Genomic DNA, 24,512 nt, shown 5'->3' with positions numbered 1-24,512 from the left:
AATCTACAGTTGATTTAGTCGACTAAAATGTATTGAGGTGGGCCTAGATACTGTCGTAATGACTGTTCTTACACTGTTTTTACACTTTTACACAAAATAGCCGATCTACAAGCCCACAAGAGAGTGTGAGCTTGTAGATCTGCTATTTTCAGCATGCAACCAATTGTAAAATGACTTATACTGGATCTCTTCTCCACTAGTCCCTTCCTAACATTCTAGTCTATAGTTTTTATTTGTTGACGAAATCGTCAGTATATTTAGTCTTATAGTTTTAGTCATCGTAGCTTAAGCGTTATTCATAGTTAGGATTTTCAGTGGTGAGGTGACCATGCACCGAACGACATCACTGAGCCGCGGTGAAGAGCAAACCACCGCTCTCCCCATCCCTTCTCTCTGTTTTTACTCACCACCGCTCCACGTTATTTCAGCTCCGATGGTCACCTCACCACCGGAGCGGTGGTCACCCCACCACCGAAAATCCAGATGAATGAGCCTTTAGTTTTCATGTAGTTTCCATTTTGTTTTCGTCAGTGAAAAAAGCTAGTCGACGAAGATTTTTTCGTCTTTAGTTTTAGTCGACGAAAACAACACTGGCCTGAAGTCTTAGTCAACAAAATTAACCTCTCTCTCTCTCTCTCTCTCAGTTTGGGAACGAGGCGCAGCAGCTGGAGTGGGCGAAGAGGGAGAGTGAGCGAGCGGAGCGCGAGCGTCTGAAGAGACTCCGGCAGCAGGAGCAGGAGGACCTGGAGCTGGCCATCGCTCTCAGCAAGGCCGAGATGTCCAACGCGTGACCTCTGACCTGAGCCTGTCTGTCTGTCCGCCATACACACAGTACTATAGAGACACACAGCACAGCACGAACACACACACACGCACGCACGCACGTACACACACACACACACACACACACACACGCACGCACGCACACACAATACATTCTTAGACTACATTCTATACTAGTCTCATTATTCGGATGCATAGACTGATACTGTACACAGCCTCACACGCAGACACACACACACACACACACGCCTCCTCTACATACATTCCCCACACTGAATCACTTAATGAACAATGGGAAGAAAAAAATATATATAATTATAATAATAATAATACTAAACTGAGGTGGGCTGAGCAAAAAAAAACTAAAATTAAAATAGAACTGTCTCCCCACTATGGGCCTCATGGAACTGAATCCAGAGCTTGAGGTTTGAAACAAACAAAACAATCACCCATATGATACTCTCCTGTTGACATGAATGGACAGAATGTACGAATAAGGAGAGGTTAAAGGAGAGGAAAGGTGAGTCTAGAGAGAGAGAGCTGCTGGATCCATGCACTGCGTACATGCACTACAAGAGAGGGAGGGCATACAGTATGTGACCCAAATGACGGGCCGTCTTATGTCGGAGTATATGCCTCCACTCACTGGACTGGCCGGACGACAGACTATAGCTGACTCATGTCTAAGCAGTGCTTTCACATTTTTTGGTGCTCGGTGTGATGTTTTCTTTCTCTTCAAGCTTTAGTCACACTGTGGGGAGAAACATTTCTACTATTATGACACTTAACTGTACCACTGCGTGCGTCCGTCCGTGCGTGCGTGCGTGCGTGCGAGTTTCAGCATACCTCTTTGCAAGGTGCCAATATAGAAATATTTCCCCCTCAGTGAAATGTGAGCCTGATGACGAAAATGATCACGCTGCAATCCTAAATGCCAAGTTATACTTTTAAGAAGGGATTTTCTCCCCCCCCCCCCCCCCCCACACAGTATTGAATTGGAGAGATATATGGACGTACCATTGAGTTTGTGATGTTGAGTTCATATCTGTGTATATTCAGTATAGAGGCTATGCGCATGCTTAAAGTGAGTGGCAAAGCAACAGGCAAAGTGAGTTTCACATTGTTCAATGCAATCAGATAGGACTTTTCTGTTTGGATGCGTGGGCTGTCAAGGCCAGAAAATAGGTTTTTGCCACTCAGTCCTACATAACTTCCGGGTTTGATGATGATGTCACGCGCATACCCTCTATAGTTGAGTTGTTATGCTTATAATATGAATCAGAATGTGGTGTGATTTTATCAGGTTTTATGAGTGTATAGAGCCATGATTGGGAGCCCACAACTTCTGTTGGCCGCTTGTAAAGACTGAGATCAATTCTCAAGTCTTTAACAAAGAATCTACAGTGATATTTAAGAGCGTTTATTTTATTTTTTAAATGTCAGTTCTGCTTTCAGACAGTCAGTGTCGTGAGTGACGGCTCCTCTCCCAACGTGGCTCATCCTGGTGTGTGTGTGAGAATGTGAAATGTTGTACTGACATTTGTTTTGTCTTGGCACATGTCACACTGTGCGGGGGAAAAGCCAAAAGAAAAACGGCTGGTTAGCGTTCCTGATTGAAGCTAATAATGCTACATTAGCTTCCAGGCAGTGGTGGGAATTAAGTAACCAAGTACATTTACAAGTGCAATTTTGAGGTACATGTAGTTTACTTTAGTATTTCCAATTTCCCCAATACTTTTACGGCCACTACGTCTCGGATCCATATACGCTACATACGCGACACATTGCGAGCTTGTAGATCTGCTATTTTCAAAAGATGTTTATTTACATTTGAAAACGTTTAATAGGAAATTCTGTATAATGAGTACTTTTACTGTTGGTACTTCAAGTACATTTCCATGCCAATACTTTTGTACTTTTACAAGTACATTTTGACTTCCGGCCATTTACTTGTAACAGAGTATTTCTATGTTGCGGTGTTGATACTTTTACTGGAGTAAACCAACTTGAATACTTTTTTCCATCACTGCTTCCATGTCAAGGCGACCCGGGTCGGGTTATGCCGTAAATGCAGAGAACGCTAACAAGAGTGCTAAAAAACACGCAATGTGACAAAGTGGTCTGGCAAATGAAAATAAGTAAATAACAAGCCTAAAATTATTACGTCAGTGTATAATTTCAACTGATATATCGAGAAATTGTACAGATATATTTTCTTTGGCCCCCGGTGAGTTTGAGAGACGGTATACTGCGTAGACTAGAGAGGTTATAGGTGTGTGGTGTCGGTGTTAGTACAGTGCGTTTCTCTCTTTCACTGGGCTCTACTGTACATACTGTAGGTAAAAGGAGCTAACTATGCCTCTTCTCTTGACAGCTGTACATTGATCATAATGCTGTGACATACACACACCACACAACACCAACTATAGACTGTACACAATACACCTGAAAGTAGGGATTGCACCGGTGTATGTATCGGCCCACATAGCGCTGGTATCGGCCGATATTTGCTGTTATTATCGGTCAATATCGGTATCTGCAAAACAAAACTGACACTAACCGATGGCAGTATAGTATAGCCGATAGTATAGCCGATATTTATCTGTTGCTCGTGTTGGTCATCTGCATCCTATACCGAGCTGTAGATTCCCAACATTTATTTACTTGTATTTGTTTTCCTGGCACAAAAGGGGGAAATAAAAACGAAATACAAAATCAACATATATCGGTATTCAGTAACCGTAACGGCTATCGGGCTAAATTGTTATTTTAAACATCGGTATTGGGCCAAGAATTTTAATATTGGTGCATCCGTAGCTGAAAGTCAAGATGAGGGAGTTGTTTTTTGTTTGTTTTTTCACATTTTACCGTTTCATTTTGAAGCGCAATGATTCTTCTTTTTTTTTTTTACAAGAGGCTTATTTCAAGTCTTGACAGGTGTTATTTCATTGTTTCTGACTTTCTTTTTAGTTTCGTTTCTTTTTAAGAATCTCAGAAAAATATCAGCTTTCTGTTTCCTGTCTAATTTGTAGTTGAAACTAGACATTTGGGTTCTCCACAGTCAGACCAGCAAGCACAAGCTGCAGAGAGAGGGCTTAATTAGGGACGATTTGAAATGATGTGGCCTGCTGAATAATTCAGGTTCTACCACACACTGTCACTGTTATTATTACTCTATAACTGGAAATGTACGTATGCCATTTCTTTTGTTTGTCGGTTGCACGGTATGTCAGACTTTGTTGTTACAACAACATAACAGGTTAAACCACTTTTGTTTTATATTTATGTGAATTGTTCCTTTACTTGAACTGCTACCCAAGGGTTTCTGCTCCCCAGTGAACTTATCCTGTGAAACGTTTGTGTCATGTAATGAATTCGGAACGCAACGCCGGAGACTATAACTTTGAGACGAATCAGTATTTTATTTAAAGGCCCTCCTCTGTTGTAGGGTCGTGTTCTGTTTTATATATATATGTGACGCTATATAATCTTTGTGTATTTCTCCATGACCAGAGTCGCAAGCTTCAGTCAGCGTTTACTGACTGAAGCTTACTTAAATGTTACGTAAACATTACTTCCATTATCTAAAGTTAGTCGCACCGTTTACATTTTTTTATTTGTTGCTTTTTTTTTAATCACTGGGCACCTTTTACGCAATGTAAAGAAACTGGAACTTAATTTAAGAATAATAATAAACAAAAGGATATGCAGGCATTGTTGCCATTCCTCATTGATAGTACTAGCTACAAGGTTATAGCCTATAAGGTCTGCCGTATCTTTTGGTTTCAGTTAAATGCTAACAATCCGTTTCTATAGCGAACTAAAGGACAAGCAGTTTTACCGGTTCCATGTGATAAAAGTAACGGGCTAAAAGTGTAAATGTCATGGTATGACATTTACTTTCCTTTGGGGTTGCGTTCATGGTAGCCTTTGCAGAGGAGACTGAAATGCCAGACTAGGGCTCACACGTAATGTGTGTCCTGAACAAATGTAGCTCCCGAGTCCACTGTCCTTAATTGTCACAAATTATGAGATGGTGCACAATTCTGCATCTTATAATATCTATCATAAAAACTGTGACTTCCACACATTAATTTGTATTTAATTGCTTTCCTTTGAGGGGAAAAAGTCCAATCGTTGTAGTATGCATTCACTCTTAACCGGGCAGAGATACTTGGTTAGATTTGATGTTTAGTGACTAATGCTGCCAGCTAGAAATGCAAACTGCCTCTTCCTTTTGTTCTTGTTTACATATCATAAAATATAGCCATTATGAAGATGTATTAATGTATGAGAGATGTATCCTGGTGCACAGCCCAATTATCCTTTGTCTCAGCTGTACTGTACATAGCTTTCATAACGTGCAGGCCTCTAGATCTGTCTAGCTTTGAACCTTCAAGTGATATGTTGGACATTTTGAATAGTATAGTCTGATTTTCTTCAGTATGCACTTGTGACTGTCACAGTTGTGTCGGGGGGGGGGGGGGGGGGGGCACATCATTTTGTCCCTTTGCTACCCAGAAAGTTCTAAATCAGCATGTGCATTTTTCATTGAAATTGGTACTGCATTGATCTCCATTTTGTTGCTTAAGTACTGATTTGTAACTATAAAAAGCATTCTCTCTCTCCGTGATATTAGATCCGGAGAGTGACTGAACATTGAGTTTGTTTGTTTGATTTGTTAATGCTGTCAGCATTTTTCAATTTAGAATGCTAACCGCATTAGCCAGCAGTTTTCAGGTTGACTTAAGTGCTTTTTAAGAAGCCCCCCCCACACACACACACACACACACAAACACACACACACACACACACACACACACACAACAATGTGACGGATGCTTTGCGAAGAAAAATGTCAGACTAAAGTTTTAAAATGTCCAAGTATCCTTTTCGATGTAGGCCCATGCAGTCTGCCTGTGGTGTTCTAATCACAGCCAGATGTCTTGGCTGTGCTCAGAAAGCATAAACATTGTGAAACGTTCAGATAGGAACAGAAATTGATCATGTAGAACAGATGTGTCTTTAGCAGGACTGAGGAGTCAGTAATACCTGTGGCTCTAGTGGGACGAGAGTCTGTCTCTGGCCCTCTCCAGTTCTCAGTGTGTTTCGCTTAGTCTTCTTGTTAAGCTGTTTTGCACACATTCTCCTGGACAGCGGGGTTATGACAATGTGTCAATGTGAAGAAATGAAAGAGACATGGCAAGACATTCAGTTTAAATGGTATTATTATTCCATATTTATGAGGCATAATCTGTTCTTCAGTTCGGTTCTGTTTCTTTAGTACCTCAGCTCCACTTCCTTTACCATGTACTGCCTAGGGTTGTCTGTTACATACTTGTACCGTTCATGCTGTATTAGTCTTTGATACTACCATTGTGCAATAGATTTTTATGTTTTATTGTTTATTGTATCCTGATACCTGTGAATCCAAGTCTGATTTTTATTTTATTTTTAATGATTATTTAAGTACGTCCGCCGCCACTGTCCTGGTACAGAAACTGTATTTTTAAGTGTTTCACTCCAGCACACACTATACTTTTATGCTTTATTTGTTCATTATTTAAACTGTTTGAAATGTTAACTGTTCTGTTCAATGTTTCACAAAGCGAGTCATGTCAGCTCGTCTGAGGTTTCTATTCTTCAAACGGTGGATATATTTACTTCTGGAATGAAGCCCTTGACCTAGCTTGTTCCCCTGTTGCTTGGTATACACGCAGATGCTTAGTAAGCAACCAATACAGATAGTTGAGGACATGTTTTATAATTGTCATTTTTAAGTTCTGTTTTTACTTGAAAGAGTTTTTTTTTTAATCTCAAAAGCTTGATGCATTCCTGTTTCCATGTTTGGTCTGCCTTAGACTGCGCCCTCCCTTCCCACATACAGTAGGTGAATAATCCAAGCTGTCTTTAATAAGATGCATACAATGTGTATAAAATCTGTATAGTATCATGTATGTTACATTTTGTCCTATAACAAAGTCAAAGAGAAGAAAAATAAGTCTTAACTTGATTTAAAACGCTATTTGGAGGATTTACTATGATTACACTGAAGTGTAATCGGTAGATGGAAGAAAGAAAAAAAAAACAGACGCTCTGGTTTATTTTGAATAGTGATCCTCTCTCTCTACATGGTCTGTGCTGTTTACTAGAATAAACATTTCAGTTAAATGAGAAGAGGGCTTGATTTGTTTGAATTGATTTGTTTCAAGTCACAATCAGAATTTCTATCTATTTTGCCATGTTAGTACAGTACATGGCAACATATAACGGGCGGTGGCTCAGGGGTAGAGTGGCCGGATTTAGTGTCGAAGTGTCCTTGAGCAAGACACTGAACCCCTAATTGCTCCCGATGTGCTGGTTGGTGCCTTGCATGGTTTCCGCTGCCATCGGTGAATGAATGGGTGTGAATGGGTGAATGTAATGCACATCTATGTAAAGCGCCTTGGATAAAGGCGCTATATAAATGCACCATTTACCATAACTCTTACAGCAACAACCTTATACATTCACTTGAACCTGAGATGGTTTGTGAGAGGCTGCGGATGTCATGTGTGAGGAGGCCAGAGGTTCAGGACCCAAATGCAACAGAGTTTATTAACAAAACTCAAAAAGGAACAGAACACTGGTGACAAGTTACTATAACAATCTGACAAAGGAAGTGGAAAAAAAAACAAAAAACAAAACAGTAAATATAGACACAAGGATAACGGGACACAGGTGAACACAACTGACAATCAACACTGGGATAGGCTGGGGAACTAGGAAGACACAGGTGGAAACACTGACAAATCACAAGGTTAGACAACACAGGTACAAAAGGGTACTGTTTATATGTCTATGGGTACTCTGGGCAGGTACAGAACTACAGGGGCAGACAGGAAGGCACAGAACGATACTACAAAATAAAGGTACACAAGTGTAAGGTCAACTCTAGTCTTGAGTAGCCAGACAACTATTCCACAATCTCCCAATGCTATTCTCCATATTCAGACCGCAGCCATCTTGCCATCAAGGTGATGACACTTCCCATAGACAGCCCATTCATCCATCAAGGTGATGACACTTCCCATAGACAGCCCATTCATCCATCAAGGTGATGACACTTCCCATAGACAGCCCATTCATCCATCAAGGTGATGACACTTCCCATAGACAGCCCATTCATCCATCAAGGTGATGACACTTCCCATAGACAGCCCATTCATCCATCAAGGTGATGACACTTCCCATAGACAGCCCATTCATCCATCAAGGTGATGACACTTCCCATAGACAGCCCATTCATCCATCAAGGTGATGACACTTCCCATAGACAGCCCATTCATCCATCAAGGTGATGACACTTCCCATAGACAGCCCATTCATCCATCAAGGTGATGACACTTCCCATAGACAGCCCATTCATCCATCAAGGTGATGACACTTCCCATAGACAGCCCATTCATCCATCAAGGTGATGACACTTCCCATAGACAGCCCATTCATCCATCAAGGTGATGACACTTCCCATAGACAGCCCATTCATCCATCAAGGTGACACTTCCCATAGACAGCCCATTCATCCATCAAGGTGATGACACTTCCCATAGACAGCCCATTCATCCATCAAGGTGATGACACTTCCCATAGACAGCCCATTCATCCATCAAGGTGATGACACTTCCCATAGACAGCCCATTCATCCATCAAGGTGATGACACTTCCCATAGACAGCCCATTCATCCATCAAGGTGACACTTCCCATAGACAGCCCATTCATCCATCAAGGTGATGACACTTCCCATAGACAGCCCATTCATCCATCAAGGTGATGACACTTCCCATAGACAGCCCATTCATCCATCAAGGTGATGACACTTCCCATAGACAGCCCATTCATCCATCAAGGTGACACTTCCCATAGACAGCCCATTCATCCATCAAGGTGATGACACTTCCCATAGACAGCCCATTCATCCATCAAGGTGATGACACTTCCCATAGACAGCCCATTCATCCATCAAGGTGACACTTCCCATAGACAGCCCATTCATCCATCAAGGTGACACTTCCCATAGACAGCCCATTCATCCATCAAGGTGACACTTCCCATAGACAGCCCATTCATCCATCAAGGTGACACTTCCCATAGACAGCCCATTCATCCATCAAGGTGACACTTCCCATAGACAGCCCATTCATCCATCAAGGTGACACTTCCCATAGACAGCCCATTCATCCATCAAGGTGACACTTCCCATAGACAGCCCATTCATCCATGCGTACCACCTGTTTTGAATGTGCAAATAATGGCAGCAGGAGGTTGCTTTACTGATAACGAGCGCTTCCATACTAATCATCTGCAAGGAATTTCTTGACAGGAAGTAGCTCATAAAATGTCTACGGTGGATTTTTATTAAACAAAAACTTTACAGATTGAAAGAGGATAATTCAAGCTTGTTGGTGATTTTGACGTTGTTTAATATAATTAGAGAGGACTTGGATGAATGGGCTCTCTGTGGGAAGTGTCACCTAGGCATCACCTTGCTGGCAAGATGGCTGCGCTCTGAATACGGAGAATAGAATCTACACCTCCCGAAATCTGTGTCATCTGTTTGTCATTTCCGTTCACAAAAATATTTATTTTATTATCTTATTTTAAAATATCTTTAGAGCTTATTTTTGAGTGGTGCTACTGTGTGTCCCTGGCTGGCTGGCTGGGTCTGTCTGTCCGTCCGTCCGAGTACGGAAATAGCGTTTGTTGACCACCAGGTGTCACTGTTGTGCAGCCTAACACACACACACACACAGTCACAGTCACACACACAGGCCAGGGAGGAGTACAGTACAGTACAGTACAGTACAGTACAGTACAGTACAGTACAGTACAGTACAGTACAGTACAGTACAGTACAGTACAGTACAGTACAGTACAGTACAATCATTAACGCAGCGTCCGATTGCGGTGAAACTTTGCACGCACATTCACAACACGTTGAGGAACAAGCGTCACCCTTTAAACATTGCCCTATTATAGCGCCATGCCACCAGGAGGCCAAGTTTTTTTTTCCATGTTTTATTTTTATTTTATTTTATTCCTACAAAATAAATAACACAAATCGCTACACATCTATAGTCAAGTGATCAATCAGATTGGCGAGTTCTGAACAATAATGCTCAGAGGAGCAATTTTTATATTATATTTTATATAATTTATTATTCAGTTAGCTAGTAGCCTGATTATCCCTGAACGAAAATACATCGCATGGATGCAACTGGGACGTATCCTCAGTGATGTATCCCAAGGTCATCTGGGTTCTGGGTCTCGCGAACATCACACCCCTCACTCAGGTGACCCAGCCGGGGTGATCAAGTCCCGACTTGCGTCCCAGTAGCTACCCTCGATCAGACCCACTAGGGAAAGACCAGGGCCACACAATCCGTTGGAACCATTCCAGAACTACTATGCCGGGACTGAGAGGAACTCCAGCTTGTATTATGTCTGGCTGGAGGAATAAAACTAGATTTCCCCTCCAAATACTATCTACATTCTACTGCGTCTGAGTCCTGCTTAAATAGGTCAAATTCATACAGATTGATCGAGTTATTCATGCCAATCGACCATGTAGTATTGTAGTAGGCCTACGGCATTGAGCTTTTCATCATAACACCAACTTGTTCAGAGCGTGGAGCACTTTATTACACAGCAATTTGAATTGAAAGCAAAAAACGACCCAAATGTTAGTAGCCATTGGCAGGCCCAATTTGTAGACGCGGCTGGTGTTACCGTCAACCTGTGTGCACAGCACAAGTATGTGTAATCACGGCTGCACGTGTGCCTGTGTGTATTCAGTCTCAGGAATATCCCATTATTTCCAGGAATTTTCCTGCAAAAAGGGGGTGTTGGCTCTATTGCTTCCCGTTGAAAACACACTGTAGCGGGGGAACATTGGCCTGACATGGCTGAAATTGACACCACGCAGGCTGGCTGGGGGCTGCAGTGTTTTCTTCATTCTCTCTGGAGGGTAAATGGTCTATTACTACATTATGATGTAAGTGCCTGATAGGGGGATGCCTAAATGGCAAATGTAAACACGAGAGGAGAAAAGATCATCTGTGAGGCACTCGCATTATGATCGGAATATCTTCCCAAAGTAAACCCAACCGTCTCCCCCCGAAGAGTGCCTTGATCTTAATGTAAACAGAGAGAGTTTGTGTAAGAGAATGGAAGACGTAAAGAGAGAACCCAATAGAAAGACGGGACAGTGGAGGAGTAGAGGAAGGGGGAGAGATAAAAAAGCGTGCGAGAGAGAGAGAGAGAGAGAGAGAGATATTAAGTTGTCGGTGAGGCGAAACCTCCATTTATCCTCCAATTCTCCCTGACCCACATTCCCAGTTAAAAGCCAATAGCCCTTTTCATTTCCTCCTCTCCATTACCATAGGGTAAACACAAACCTACCTAGGAATTTCCTGTTATTCCATACGGAGACAGTTAGCATTCCCTAACGCAGTGGATTGCTTGGGTTTCAACTAATACATCCAGAAATGACTGCTCTGTTTGCACAGCATTAATTTCACACTACACAGCTGTATCCTTGGAAATATAAGTGAGTGTAATTCATTGCACATTGTCACTGTCTGAGAGGAGCTGCACTGTGTAAGCCTCACTCAGGCCTGCTGAAAGCACGGGCGTGCTGTTTGGTTGCAATGTTTACAAGTGGGCATTTCAAAGATTCCTTTTCAGGCAAACATGTCCACCGTAAGATGAACCTAAATAGGTTTGAATGGGGTTTCTAGGTGTAAGTATGTAGGACTAGTAGCATGCCAAAGTTTGTGCTATTGCCATAGATAGAGAATGCATTGGGCGTTTAAGTTAAATAACTCAGAAACTACAAAACATTTCAGTAAAAAGTTCCAACATGTGTCTCCACAGTAAGCTGAATTATAAAAAGTGTGAATGGAGTTTCTAGGTGAAAGTGATTTTTGACGTGCCACTATCTGCCATTATACATTTCTCAAATTTGAAAGCACTATATTTCTAAAACTATGAAACATTTAAAAGATTCCTTTTCAGGCAAACATGTCCACCGTAAGATGAACCTAAATTGGTTTGAATGGGGTTTGTAGGTGTAAGTATGTAGGACTAGTATAGCATGCCAAAGTTATACATATCATATTTGGCTTACATGATTTTGGAGGATTTGAAAAAAAAAAACATGAAAAAACAACATACTATAGTTCAGGGTTTCAGACGGCATATTATAGTATGTAATATTATCATGATTTTGGGACACTATGTCAGAGCCAGGACTTGAACCTGCGGCCTCCAGTTTCCCAGGCAGGCTCTGTACCCAGTGAGCCACTGTGCATGCTATTCTCAAAAGGCCGAATAGATAATGACAGAAGAGCCAGAGACTTGTTTCCATTGTGGTTTATAAACATTCGAAGATAAACAACAGCAAAAGAAACAATAGACAAATCTCCTGTTATTTATTTTTTTGTATTTTATTTTTGTATCAATGTTGTTACTCAAAAGGAACAGCAGACTGCATGGTAGCAGGTAGCAAGTAGATCTGTGACTTAGCACACTGGCTGCATGATCTGGATGTTGTGGGTTCAAACCCCACTCAAATCTTTACTTGCCAAAATCTGCCATTGACCCCCATTCTGAATTTCTCAAATTTAAAAGCACTATATTCCTTTCCAGGCAAACATGTCCACTGTAAGATGAACCTGAATAGGTTTGAATGGGGTTTCTAGGTGTAAGTATGTAGGACTAGTAGCATGCCAAAGTTTGTGCTATTGCCATAGAGAATGCATTGGGCGTTTAAGTTAAATAACTACAAAACATTTCAAAGTAAAACGTTTCAGCATGTGTGCCCACAATAAGCTAAATTATAAAAAGTGTGAATAGAGTTTCTAGGTGAAAGTGATTTTGTGTCTGTACACACAGACTGATGATTAGACCATTGCACCATCAGTCAGACACACACAGTCAACGTCTCCTGGTAATTGTGTGTGTTAGCCTTCAGTTAGTAAAGTTGAAACACTTCAGCATTAAGCTATAGGAGAACAGGGATTTGAACATGTAGAGGTGTATTAACTGAAGGCTATTGTAAAGCAGTGGCTCACAGCCTCAGCCTGATAACCTCAAAAGTCTCATATCTCCCCTGAGCCATAGGCAGTTGCTTTGGCTTAGTGGTTAAGACGTTGGCCTTCAGTGCAGGGGACCGGTGTTCAATTCCTGGGTGTTACAACTCTTGAACAGCACTCAAAGCATCTGATGAACAAGATGCTATGTTCAACTCTCGGTTATTTTAACTGAAGTCTAACATACAAAAGATCGCTTCAACAGTACGAAGAGGCAGTTGTTACTAAGGTCACATTCATACCAGAGAGCTTTGCTGCGATTAAAACGAATCCTGCTGCGCATTGTCAGAAAGTGCGCTTCGTTTGGCAGGTGTGAAGGCTCATTCGAATCCTAATACGCAGCAAATAACCGCATTTTACTCCGCCCAAAAACGTGGGTTTCGCTTCGCTTCAAATCGCACTTGACTACGATTCGGTGCAGGTGTGAATGCAATCCGCAGTAAATAAAGGAAATGAAGCAAACATAATGTGGCGGGTGAGGAGCTGAACACAGTTGGAGACGGAGAAGGCATATTTTACGCAGCGCAAAGATGTCCCGTTACTGTGGATAGACGTGGTCGAATAAGGAGACTGAAGCCCTGATCGAAATGAGGACGTGTACATTAATCAATTGCTTAAGAAAACACATAAAAACACTGCAGTGTATAATATTCTGTCTGTCTGTCTGTCTGTGCGTGCCGTAAACATGGAGTGCTGTCACTGTGTGGGACTGGGGAGTTATATCAGTGCGTTCATGCAGCGCTGGTGCTGCATGCCCAAAAGAACAGTGTGTGGCGGCTGCGTGCGTAGAGAGAGAGAGAGGGGGGGGGGGGTCCCAGACGGCACGACACATGCACGTTATGAGTGTAATTTTATCACCATAGATATCACTGTGTAGGCTATAGTTTATGAATGGAACACATTGATAAAGGTCCCCCCTGCTGCGTTTCCAATTGCTGCGAATGACAGTGTGAAGGCAAACCGCAGCCAATTAAATATGCAAGAACCCCAATTTCCCCGCCCATACGGATCCGAGTCTACCGAAGTATTAGGTGAGAATCTGACCTAGGTGAGTTGAAGTCCACTGTAACCAGCATATAACATGCATGTGTCCTACAATTCTAGATGTCCCACCTCTGCCCATGCATCTGTCCTGTTCTCATAGCCTACTGTGCACAGTAAACTCTTCATTCAATTTTAATTTAACCACTTGAAGTTAGTTGTACCTCAGACCTCCCTGCTATATCTCTACTAATTCCCTCTACACCAAATACACCTTTGCTGAAAATATTCCATCAACAATTAAGCTCTCAACGAGTTGCAGCTGGGAGGTTGTAGATTGGCTAACGTTCAACCCCAGGAAATGTAGAAATGTACAATTGTCCATGTTTATCACTGCAACGTGAATACACAGAGTGTACTGTAGATGGAAACCACTATCCAGCCATGGCCATTCAGTTTTAGCAGTGGAGTGCGTTTCCAATTAGCACCTGCACAACAACAACAACAACACATGGATGCCAGCTTACAGGACATTAAGCACCTTTGCTATAAAGAAATTGATGCCGTGATACGATATAGTTTTGATGAGTGATAGTTAGGCGACAGTGACGGCCTGAGTGCGTAAATAAATCACACTGCATGTGATCCTGCTGTATATTACGGATGCCTTATGAATGTTTTGCGGCGCATTGACCAGTGGCGTATGCAGGAATTAATTATTACCTTGGCCTGGGAAAATTTGCCTGGGCACACAGAAATGTTGAATTAATTAATTAATTCCCCTCATTTTTAATTAATTAATACTCATGTTTGCCTTCAATTTCCTACAAATATTTAGTCAGGTGTCTTAGAGATTGACCGGTGTAATGTCAGGCTGCTACAAGACAAATGTAAACTAAAAATCGCACCTTCGTCTTCAATGTTTGTGTTTACACAATGTTTGTGTTTACACAAACATTAAAAGCTGGCCATCCATTGTCAATGGCATTCAATGTTTGTGTTAAGTTAACACAATGTTTGTGTTTACACAAACCCTCAAAGCTGGACATAGGAGCACTCCTCATTCCTCAACAACCATAAAACAACAACATGCACACTCTCCCAGACAGCCTACTAGTATTGAAGTATTAGTGTTGACTATTGAAGACTGCAGAGAGTGTAACAACAGCTAGTTTCTTACAACTCACTTCCAAATTACAAATTAGCAAGATAGCACCAGCACCCCATAGCAGCAGACAACATGGGCACCCATAGCATAGCAGCAGACAACATGGGCACCCATAGCATAGCAGCAGACAACATGGGCACCATAGCAGCAGACAACATGGGCACACATAGCATAGCAGCAGACAACATGGGCACACATAGCATAGCAGCAGACAACATGGGCACAATCAATGAAAATCCATTCAGCAAAAATTACAATTCAATTCTGACCTTTGATGTCTTCAAACACGTAGTAATCCATAATCAAGGGCAGACGCTGTTGTAGAGTTGCCCAGTAAAGCTGAAGTCCTCAGGATACAACTGTTGTAGGCCTACAGTAGGCTAGCTACTCTAGGGACTGCATGCTGACTTCCTTTCTTTACAAAAACTTTGCAATAGATGTTTGGCATTGTGAGGCTAACATTTAGGATACTCTCAGAGAGGCTTCTCATTGATATTTAATCATAAACAAAGACGCAAGTTTCTGGGGTGAAGAGTAGACAAACTAATCTGCCACATTCTAGAAACAAGCACATGATGACAGGCATCAGGCAGGCATGACCAATCAATCTATGCAGGTACAGATGGACAAACTAGGCAGTGCCAGTGGCTAGGATCCAAATAGGAAAATTTATAATAATAATAATAATACACCCACTGCCATATTTTGCTAAATTGAATGCAGAGATTGCATTCACATTATGTTATGCAATTAACTCATCTCATCTCATTAACTTTTACCATGGAAATGTCCAATTTAACATACTCTTACCACCTCTCAGTGTGCCCTTTTCCAACTGGCCTGTAAGCCAGACATAAAAGAGGGACTTTCCCACAAGTTTTGTGCCATCAATCAGGGCCCAGTATGCAAATACACAGACTATTCTCTCAGATGATGGGCCAAAATGCATTGCTATTTTTATACGTTTGACCTAATTCTTATCGGTAAAATGTTAGGTGGACAGGGTTCTTTCTGACATAAGCCCCAACAGTTACCTCTCAGGAAACAGGGGGAGAGAGCACCGTCTCCCGATGGTCCTCCAGCACCTTGATGACATTGGACTTGAACCTGCCAACTGTCTGTAGCAGAGGCAACCGATCAAGCACACCACACCATTGAGCCAAGGCACCTTTGGGCATTCAGGAGATTTCTCCTGGTGCTTTTGAGTTTTTATTTTGTATTCAAGCCTTGAAAAGTTCAAATTACTGCAGCATTGATCTGTGGGAGGAATGGGACTTGAACATGGAACGTCTGTACTGAAAGCCTGTTCATTAGACCACTGCGCCATCAGTCAGACACTCTCAGCCAAAGTCTCCTGGTAATTTTGAAGTGATCTTGAAGTTAGCCTTCAGTTAGTAAAGTTAAAATAACACAGAATCATATTAATCAGATGTATCTTAGAACTGTTGAGGTCTTCTTTTGTATGTTAGTGTAACAGCCAGGAATCGAACCCTGGTCTCCCACGTGGAAAGCCGACATCTTAACCACTACGACAATTAGAGTTTTGAGGTCGTCGGGCTGAGGCTGTGAGACACTTCTAGAATAGCAGTAAATTAAGCTCAATAACTAGCATTAAACATCAGGAAGAGTGGGATTTGAACATGAACTCTCTGTGCTGATCAACCCCTACTACACCATCACTCAGTAACAACGGCCTCTTCGTACTGTTGAAGCGATCTTTTGTATGTTAGCCTTCAGTTAAAATAATTGAGAGTTGAACATAGCATCTTGTTCATCAGATGCTTTGAGTGCTGTTCAAGAGTTGTAACGTCCAGGAATTGAACACCGGTCCCCTGCACTGAAGGCCAACATCTTAACCACTAAGCCAAAGCAACTGCCCATGGCTCAGGGGAGATATGAGACTTTTGAGGTCATCAGGCTGAGGCTGTGAGCCACACTGCTTTACAATAGCCTTCAGTTAATACACCTCTACATGTTCAAATCCCTGTTCTCCTATAGCTTAATGCTGAAGTGTTTAACTTTACTAACTGAAGGCTAACACACACAATTACCAGGAGACGTTGACTGTGTGTGTCTGACTGATGGTGCAATGGTCTAATCATACAATTAAAATTGTGGAAGGAATGGATGGAATATGTATGAATGTATTATCTGACACTGCACCACAACAACTGTTACTGCAAATGAACGCACAGTACAGGTAATAGTCTGACTCCACCACTACCCATCGGAGGATTTAATGGGCTAATCGCACGCACGGCCGCATGCATGCGCACACACGCTCGCTCGCACACGCGCTCGCACACAATTTACTGCTCGCTTATGGCAGTCGATGGATGTCGATGATGACATTGCTACAGCAGAATATGTTAGGTTGATTACTGTGGCGTGCTTCGCCTGTGCATAGCCAGGTGGCTGCTCAGACTGATGCGTGGTCCGCGGAGAGACACACACACACACACACACACACACACACACACACACACACACACATACACACACACACACACACACACACACACACACACACACACACACACACACACACACACACACACACACACACACACACACACACACATACACATACACACACACACACGTCACATTCCCCAAGGGCCATTTGCTCTACTCTGTAACCATTACACTAATCAGTAAAAGGAATCTGCTGCGTGCATGAGCCCCCATCTGCAAGTTCCTTCTTTGGGGTCCCCCTTCTCCTCTGTCAGGGCGAATCTGATGCCTGCCTGGGGGCCGCTATGTTTTACAGACACAGCACCGAGGAGCTGTGCTGGATATAGAAAAACATCTCTGTTAGCAATTCCAGGGCTTGAGTCAGAAAGACTTTGGTCACTGGACTCAGAATAGACTGACATGAAGTCACGTATAGGCCTACTCGACACTGTGCAATCCTGCACAGACGTTCACAGTCACACACACACACACAGTCTCACACACACACACACACACACACACACACACACACACACACACACACACACACACACACACACACACAGTCACACAAACACACACACACACACACACACACACACACACACACACACACACACACACACACACACACACACACACACACACACACACAGCAAAATCCTGAGTGTAAATGTAACCACATGTCCCCATTGTGGGGTGAACATTCTAGGCTGATCTTCAAGCTAGATCTGCTATATATTTAGTATAGGAGGCCTTTATTGACCCCTGGGGGACCTCGGGTCAACATGGGGTCTAAGTGGTTAAGAGAGCTACACTCTCAGATATATGGATAAATGAACACTGAGGATTTTACTGTAACCAATCAACTATAATAAGTGGGATGATAAGCGGGCCGGCGGTCATTATCGACAAATAAAACCCCTTCAGGATGATTGACCATCCTAGCTGTCGGGAGTTTATTTCTTGATAATAACTAACAATCACAACACAATGGTTACTAGATCATCTATAGATGTCCCTATAGCATATATTTTTTTAACGTAAGAAGCATTACCCTGTATTGTTTTAATTTATATCCAGCGATGCCTTTTCCACATAGCAGAAATACCAACATAGAAGAAATGCCCATAATAAATCCATAAATGTTGCTCTCACATGTTTCTCTCACATAAATGTTGGCGTTCAGACGCCATCTGAACGCAACGCGACACGTTCTCAGGCTGGGCACACCTGAAGCTGTCTGGCGGCGTCTCTTTTTACGGGTTTTTTAGACAGCTGGTGGATGGAAATGAAGCTCCACCCACCGCGGGGGCAAGCTTTTCCGGGAATCTGGCCGACGCTGCAAATCTGCCGCGTGGGTGAAGCTTCATTTCCATGCACCGACCCAGCCGATCACAGTGCTTGCGCGCTCTGCAAGTACATAAACCCACGTCATACCAAACTCTTGAAAACTACAATAGTGAGTCTTTATCCGTTTCCAGCTTTCCACAGTATACTAAAACATATCAATAGCAAAAGCACACCCCCTCCCCCTTACATCCTAGGTCTTGGTAGCGACTCTAGTCCAATCTACTGAAACACACCAGCCAGGTACTGTCTGTTAAGCATTTCAATCAAACTCTACAACAACACCCTCACACTACAAACATTTTGCACTCTCCATATTGCACTAATAATGAATTGCATTTTCCTAGTGCTCAAAGCGCTTTACAATGGTTCATTCATTCATACTGGGAGGTGAACTGTGCAAAATACTTAAAGTGCAAATGTGCTGTGCAAATGTCAACGGTTATAATGTGAAAACATGAGTAGAGGACCTTTGTTACGTCATGTTTAATTACAAAATTAAATGTTTATCAGCGAGATGTTTGTTTATGTCTTACATAAACAAAACATTAAGTCCATATAGACTTGGCTGGCATAAAACTACATCATAGTTGACCCTAAACATTAAAGTCCTGGCTGGGGGACTTGGCTGGGGAAGGGGAATTATATAATTGGGCTATAAACAAACATTAAAAGTTGATAGACTTGGCTGGCCTATATTACTCAATTTCGGATAGCCATGCATTGGAAGGGCTATAGCGCCCCTCAAAAATGTTTGAAGGTCTGAAGAAGCTTGAAACGTTACTGATGAAGTAAAAGAAATGGAGGCAGAAACTGGAAGCTGAAACTGGTGTGCAGACTCTTTGTCTTGTAGTATCACTGTATAGTAGCACCTAGCCTAGTAGGTTTTGTGCGTGTCTTTTGGCTGTTTTTCAGCCAGCTCTTTGGCAACTTTTTAGTTCAGCAGTTCAAAACCTCTTCTGGATCAGGGCCCACTTGAAAATGTCGAAAGTGTTCGCAGCTCACCCATCTGACCACATGTTAAGTGGTCAGGTTGGTGCGGGAGCAAGCGGTAGCTTAGAAGATAGATTAGAAGTTCATATTGACATGAAGTCTGAGTGGAGCCTGTAATTTTTTTGTCCATAGACTTGGTTGATTTTGGGGGGCGCATGAATAAGACGAACATTAAAAGTCCCTAGATTTGGCCGCGACATGACGTATGCATGTCTGAAAGCCAGACGTTGGAGGGGCTAGTAGTGCCCCTCAAGAAAACACCATGCCTTTCTATTTCACATTATGCTGTTTTAGTTCATAACGGAAGCTCCCCTCCCCCACTGCCCTCAGGAGCAATAACAGACATCAGATGTGAACAGCTGGTGAGAGGGAGGTATATATGGAGGGATGGAAAATGGGTTGGAGATAAAGGGAGTCAGGAGGTCAAAAATAGGAGATGGATGGATGTTAGCTGCAGCTTTGGCAGTATGTGTGTGTGTGTGTGTGTGTGTGTGTGTGTGTGTGTGTGTGTGTGTGTGTGTGTGTGTGTGTGTGTGTGTGTGTGTGTGTGTGTGCACGGGTGTGCGTGCGTGCGTGTGTGTGTTTTGATGGAGGAATGAATGTGCAAGTCAGTGGTTACAGGTGTGCATGTCGCGTTGGTGCGCTTGGTTGGTCCACTGACTGAAGGATTATAATGAACCAATACATCACCCCCCCCCCCCCCCCCACACACACACACACACACACACACACACACACATTATTTTTTTCAGATTACCAGTATTGAGGCAGATGATTGGGTATTTGTCAATCATGATAATTTAGGACAAACTTGACTTGACTGTGGGGTGTTGCCTTTCCCAGTCATCAACAGTGGATATTATATTCTCCCAGTAGATGGCATCCTCGTCCCATGGAATTCCCACATTTCGCCTGCTCTAGTGGCTCTATATCCCAGAGGGTTTTCCCCTGGCATGGCTGATATCTGCCTTTTATTAGGAATGTCCATGCATTTAATACAGTTGTCTTTATAGTAGGTAATAGGTATGCTTTACTCGTTAATTAAAGTATACCTAATTTAGTTTGAGTTAATCCATCCATGGCTCCTATACTGACTGTTAGAATGTGTGTTGTGGGGCAGTTGCAGTGCATGCACAGCAGAATCTGTGTTAATGTAACTCTTGAAGTGTAAAAATTAACCATGGATTTGTCTGTGTACCACCTCCTTTCCATTTATATAAAACAATTATGATTTTCTTCCACATTTAAGTCACCTGTCCCACAAAGACACTCTGATCAGAGCTTCTCGCAGCTATAACTTACATGAAAGAATTTCTTTAGTATTGGTTTCATTGGAAATCTTTAGTGTCATGGAGTCTACATTCTGTTTTGAAAGCCTTTACACCCAACTGAGTGGAAAGCTCTGGGGAGAAACGTTGTTATTCTGCTTTCATGGATCAGTTTTCATCTTTCAATATGCCTCCCTCTACATTTTTCTCCCCTCAAACTTTTGATTTTTGCCTGTTAATGTCCAGCTGCAGTCTGAATAGTTGTATATACACTATATGAGGAGTTCCTGTGTGATCGGCTGATCAACTAAATGTACAGCCACACTGTGTCTATAGCTAAAAGATTGTCAAAGTTTCTTTTGCGTGAAGAGGAGACTTCCGCACACTCGGTTCCTTTTCAAGCAGGTGCCTATAGGTGATTATATGGCCGTACAGGTATAGAACACAACAGACCTGCACATGCACTGGCACTTGCTGGTTCAAGAGAATGTTTATAGTCAGAGCCTGAGGAAGGTCTCACGACCGAAACGTTGCTGCTCTGAATACATTGATTTAATTAGCGTCAATTTGGGGGTCCCTGACATGAAAACGTTTTATGATTCTGTCTCAAATGGAAGTGTGTATGCTGTATGGGATAGCCGACAGCGAGTTCAGCTGGAGTCCTTGCTTCTCAGCTCAATAAATGTTCACTGATGTTATCTAAAACAGAGGAGTTTATGGAGTGCTATGGCACGGAGCCAAGCTGTCCTCTCATGAATGCTTTTATGCACAGATATAAAGATATACAAACAGCAATAAACCGAGATTGAGACTGAGATTGTGTTGTATAAAATGTCAAGCTGTTTGCAACCATTGTTGTGAATTGATTTCACAATGAACACATGTGACATCTCTATACGCACAGGACATTCATCCTCAGAAACCAAACCGTCTCCATTTGGAAGGCACCACGGATGGTCACATAAAACATGTGACAACTTGACACAACCAACGTTTACACCATCTGACCCGTCTGCTCTTGGTTCAATCTTCCCACGCACAGGTACAGACACAAATATTACAACTACTGTACAGAGCAGAAAAAGGTGAAATGAAAATTGTTTGACTTTTCACTTGAGCAGATGTGCTAATGATAGAGTTGGTGGTTCCTCTTTTCTCCGCGCTGCCACAGTACAGGCCACCCTGAAGATGACACGGGGCCGAATATATACCCATGTCCTCTGATCACTTCATTATTTGGAACATTGGTTGCTGACTTAATTTTAGTTGTCCATCTGGCATATTCTCCTCTATTCCACTCTGCATGCTGTTGCAGGTGCTTCTCTTCTCAAGGAAAATCTGACCTTCCAACCTTTCACAACAGGGCACGATGAGAGTGCCTTCAATTCACTGTCTGTCTGTCTGTCTGTCTGTCTGTCTGTCTGTCTGTCTGTCTGTCTGTCTGTCTGTCTGTCTGTCTGTCTGTCTGTCTGTCTGTCTGTCTGTCTGTCTGTCTGTCTGCCTGCCTGCCTGCATGCCTGCCTATCTGTCTCTCTCTCTCTCTCTCTCTCTCTCTCTCTCTCTCTCTCTCTCTCTCTCTCTCCCTAAGGTCCCTCTATGTATAACTAGGCAGGCAGCACTCAGCTCATTCCAATCGCAACAAGGCTTTTATTCTGAGGTCAATTACATCTTTATAGCCTCTGAAAGTAGTCAACTGACCAGAGTAAAACCAACCAAGGAGTCTTTATCAGGTGGACAATTAACACCAGGAATAGACCTACTGCGTTTGGAAAGAAAAATGCACAGCATTTCTCTCTGTCAATGTCTCTCTACGTATCTCTCTCTCTCCCCCACCCTTTTTCTCTTCCTCATTCCCTTCCAACCTTCATCTTTTGCCATTCCATCTCTCTCCCTGTTTCATCATGCGTGCTGTTTACCATCTAGTTGTCTCTGTTGACTCTCTTTTCCCTAGAAAAGAAAAAGGTCACATTGTGATCCTCTGGAGAACATACATACACAGAGCCCGTTTGAAGTTGTACGTAAAGAATGGCGACACTCACGTACACCCCGTCTTTCTTTTACGAGGCCTCTGCCTGGAAAAAGCTTTCTCTCAAGATGCGTGACCTTTCATTCAGTTCAACAGATTTTCTCCTCATCCCCGGTGAACTCTGCTTCATCCCGGCAGGTCCCTTTGGTTTATTTGACACTGGGTTTCTCTTTTCTCCCTCTCTCTCTCTCTCTCCCCGCACCCCCAACCTCCCCCCCCCACGCTGCGGTGCGCCCCTATGCCCAGACGTGGCCTATATCTATATCTGGCCTCTGTAATTATGTCAATGTAATGTTTGTATTTATAGGCATCTGCCACCGCTTACTGGCAGCGGCTCTGTCACAGCTGGAAAACATTGCTCCTCACTTCCAGACTGTGCAGGAGGCCAGGAGGCCTGTGTTGGATGCAGTAGGACGGACAGGATGGGATGTTGGTGGAGGACAACCTCATTGATGGCTCACCTGCACCACAGAGGAGCCTCTGCTTTTGTCTCAGTAACCAGTGGATAAATAGGCATGGTCAATGGCTTTGTGTAGCTTGATGCCTATGACGATGTAGCTTGATGCTTGTCTTGTCTTGTTTAGGTGTGTGTGTGTGTGTGTGTGTGTGTGTGTGTGTGTGTGTGTGTGTGTGCGTGCGTGTACATACACACACAACCTTCTATCCATTGTAAATCACGTTCAGTAGGCAGTAATAATGTAGTTCAATTAGTTTAATATGTACATTAAAATAAACTATTTACATTATATAAAAAGATACTATTTACAAGGCAGTACATTTACTCAAAGACAAAACACATTCGTCTTAACGCCAAAGACCAAGGTATTAGCCCTTTGACAATCACGTCGCAATGAGATGGCATGCACTCTGTTAGACTTCCTAAGTTTAAAAGACCCTGACTTCAAATGTTATTTGATGACAGATGGATGCACTCACAGACAGAACATTCAATTCAAGCCTCGGGAAGGAGGAGACCGTAAGGCAGTTTTAGAGCAAAACATTGTCTCAAAGCTTATTTCATGTGCTGTTTTACAGTTACAATATAACACATATTATATAAACTTTGATTGTCTTTAGCCAGTGGAAAATATGGCACTCGTAAGATGTATAATAATATGGTATAAGGCACTAATTGTGACAATACATCAGTTTTTTTTTGTATCAATTGTTCAAAAACATTGTCTACTTCCAGTTGCTTCAGTGGTGTGTGCGTGTAGGTCCTGCCTGACATTGTGAGTGGAATGCATCTTTGGTGTTCTTACAAACATTATTCCAAAAGTAGTACCAGCTACATATAAAAACTTGTCCAAACAGAATTCAAAAGTTTGTCAAAACTTGACTGGTTCGCATGTTTTGA

The 24,512-nt window shown here is 42.5% G+C and overlaps 1 protein-coding gene across 2 annotated transcripts in view; it reads left to right on the top strand.

Annotated features, from left to right (window-relative positions):
- Positions 1-6,919, top strand: part of LOC310860587 (epidermal growth factor receptor substrate 15-like 1) — a 64,908-nt gene extending 57,989 nt beyond the window's left edge. For both annotated transcript variants that reach the window (XM_083767588.1, XM_083767587.1), the window contains one exon: positions 645-6,919. In XM_083767588.1, coding sequence (XP_083623714.1) covers positions 645-791 — 147 coding nt within the window. In that variant the 3' untranslated portion in view covers positions 792-6,919. The remainder of the gene's footprint in view (positions 1-644) is intronic.
- The last annotated feature ends 17,593 nt before the right edge of the window (positions 6,920-24,512 follow it).

Source organism: Protomyctophum parallelum (assembly GCF_964188405.1).
Source record: "Protomyctophum parallelum genome assembly, chromosome: 6".
Classification (NCBI taxonomy): domain Eukaryota; kingdom Metazoa; phylum Chordata; class Actinopteri; order Myctophiformes; family Myctophidae; genus Protomyctophum; species Protomyctophum parallelum.
This window is presented reverse-complemented; position numbering and strand designations above follow the sequence as displayed.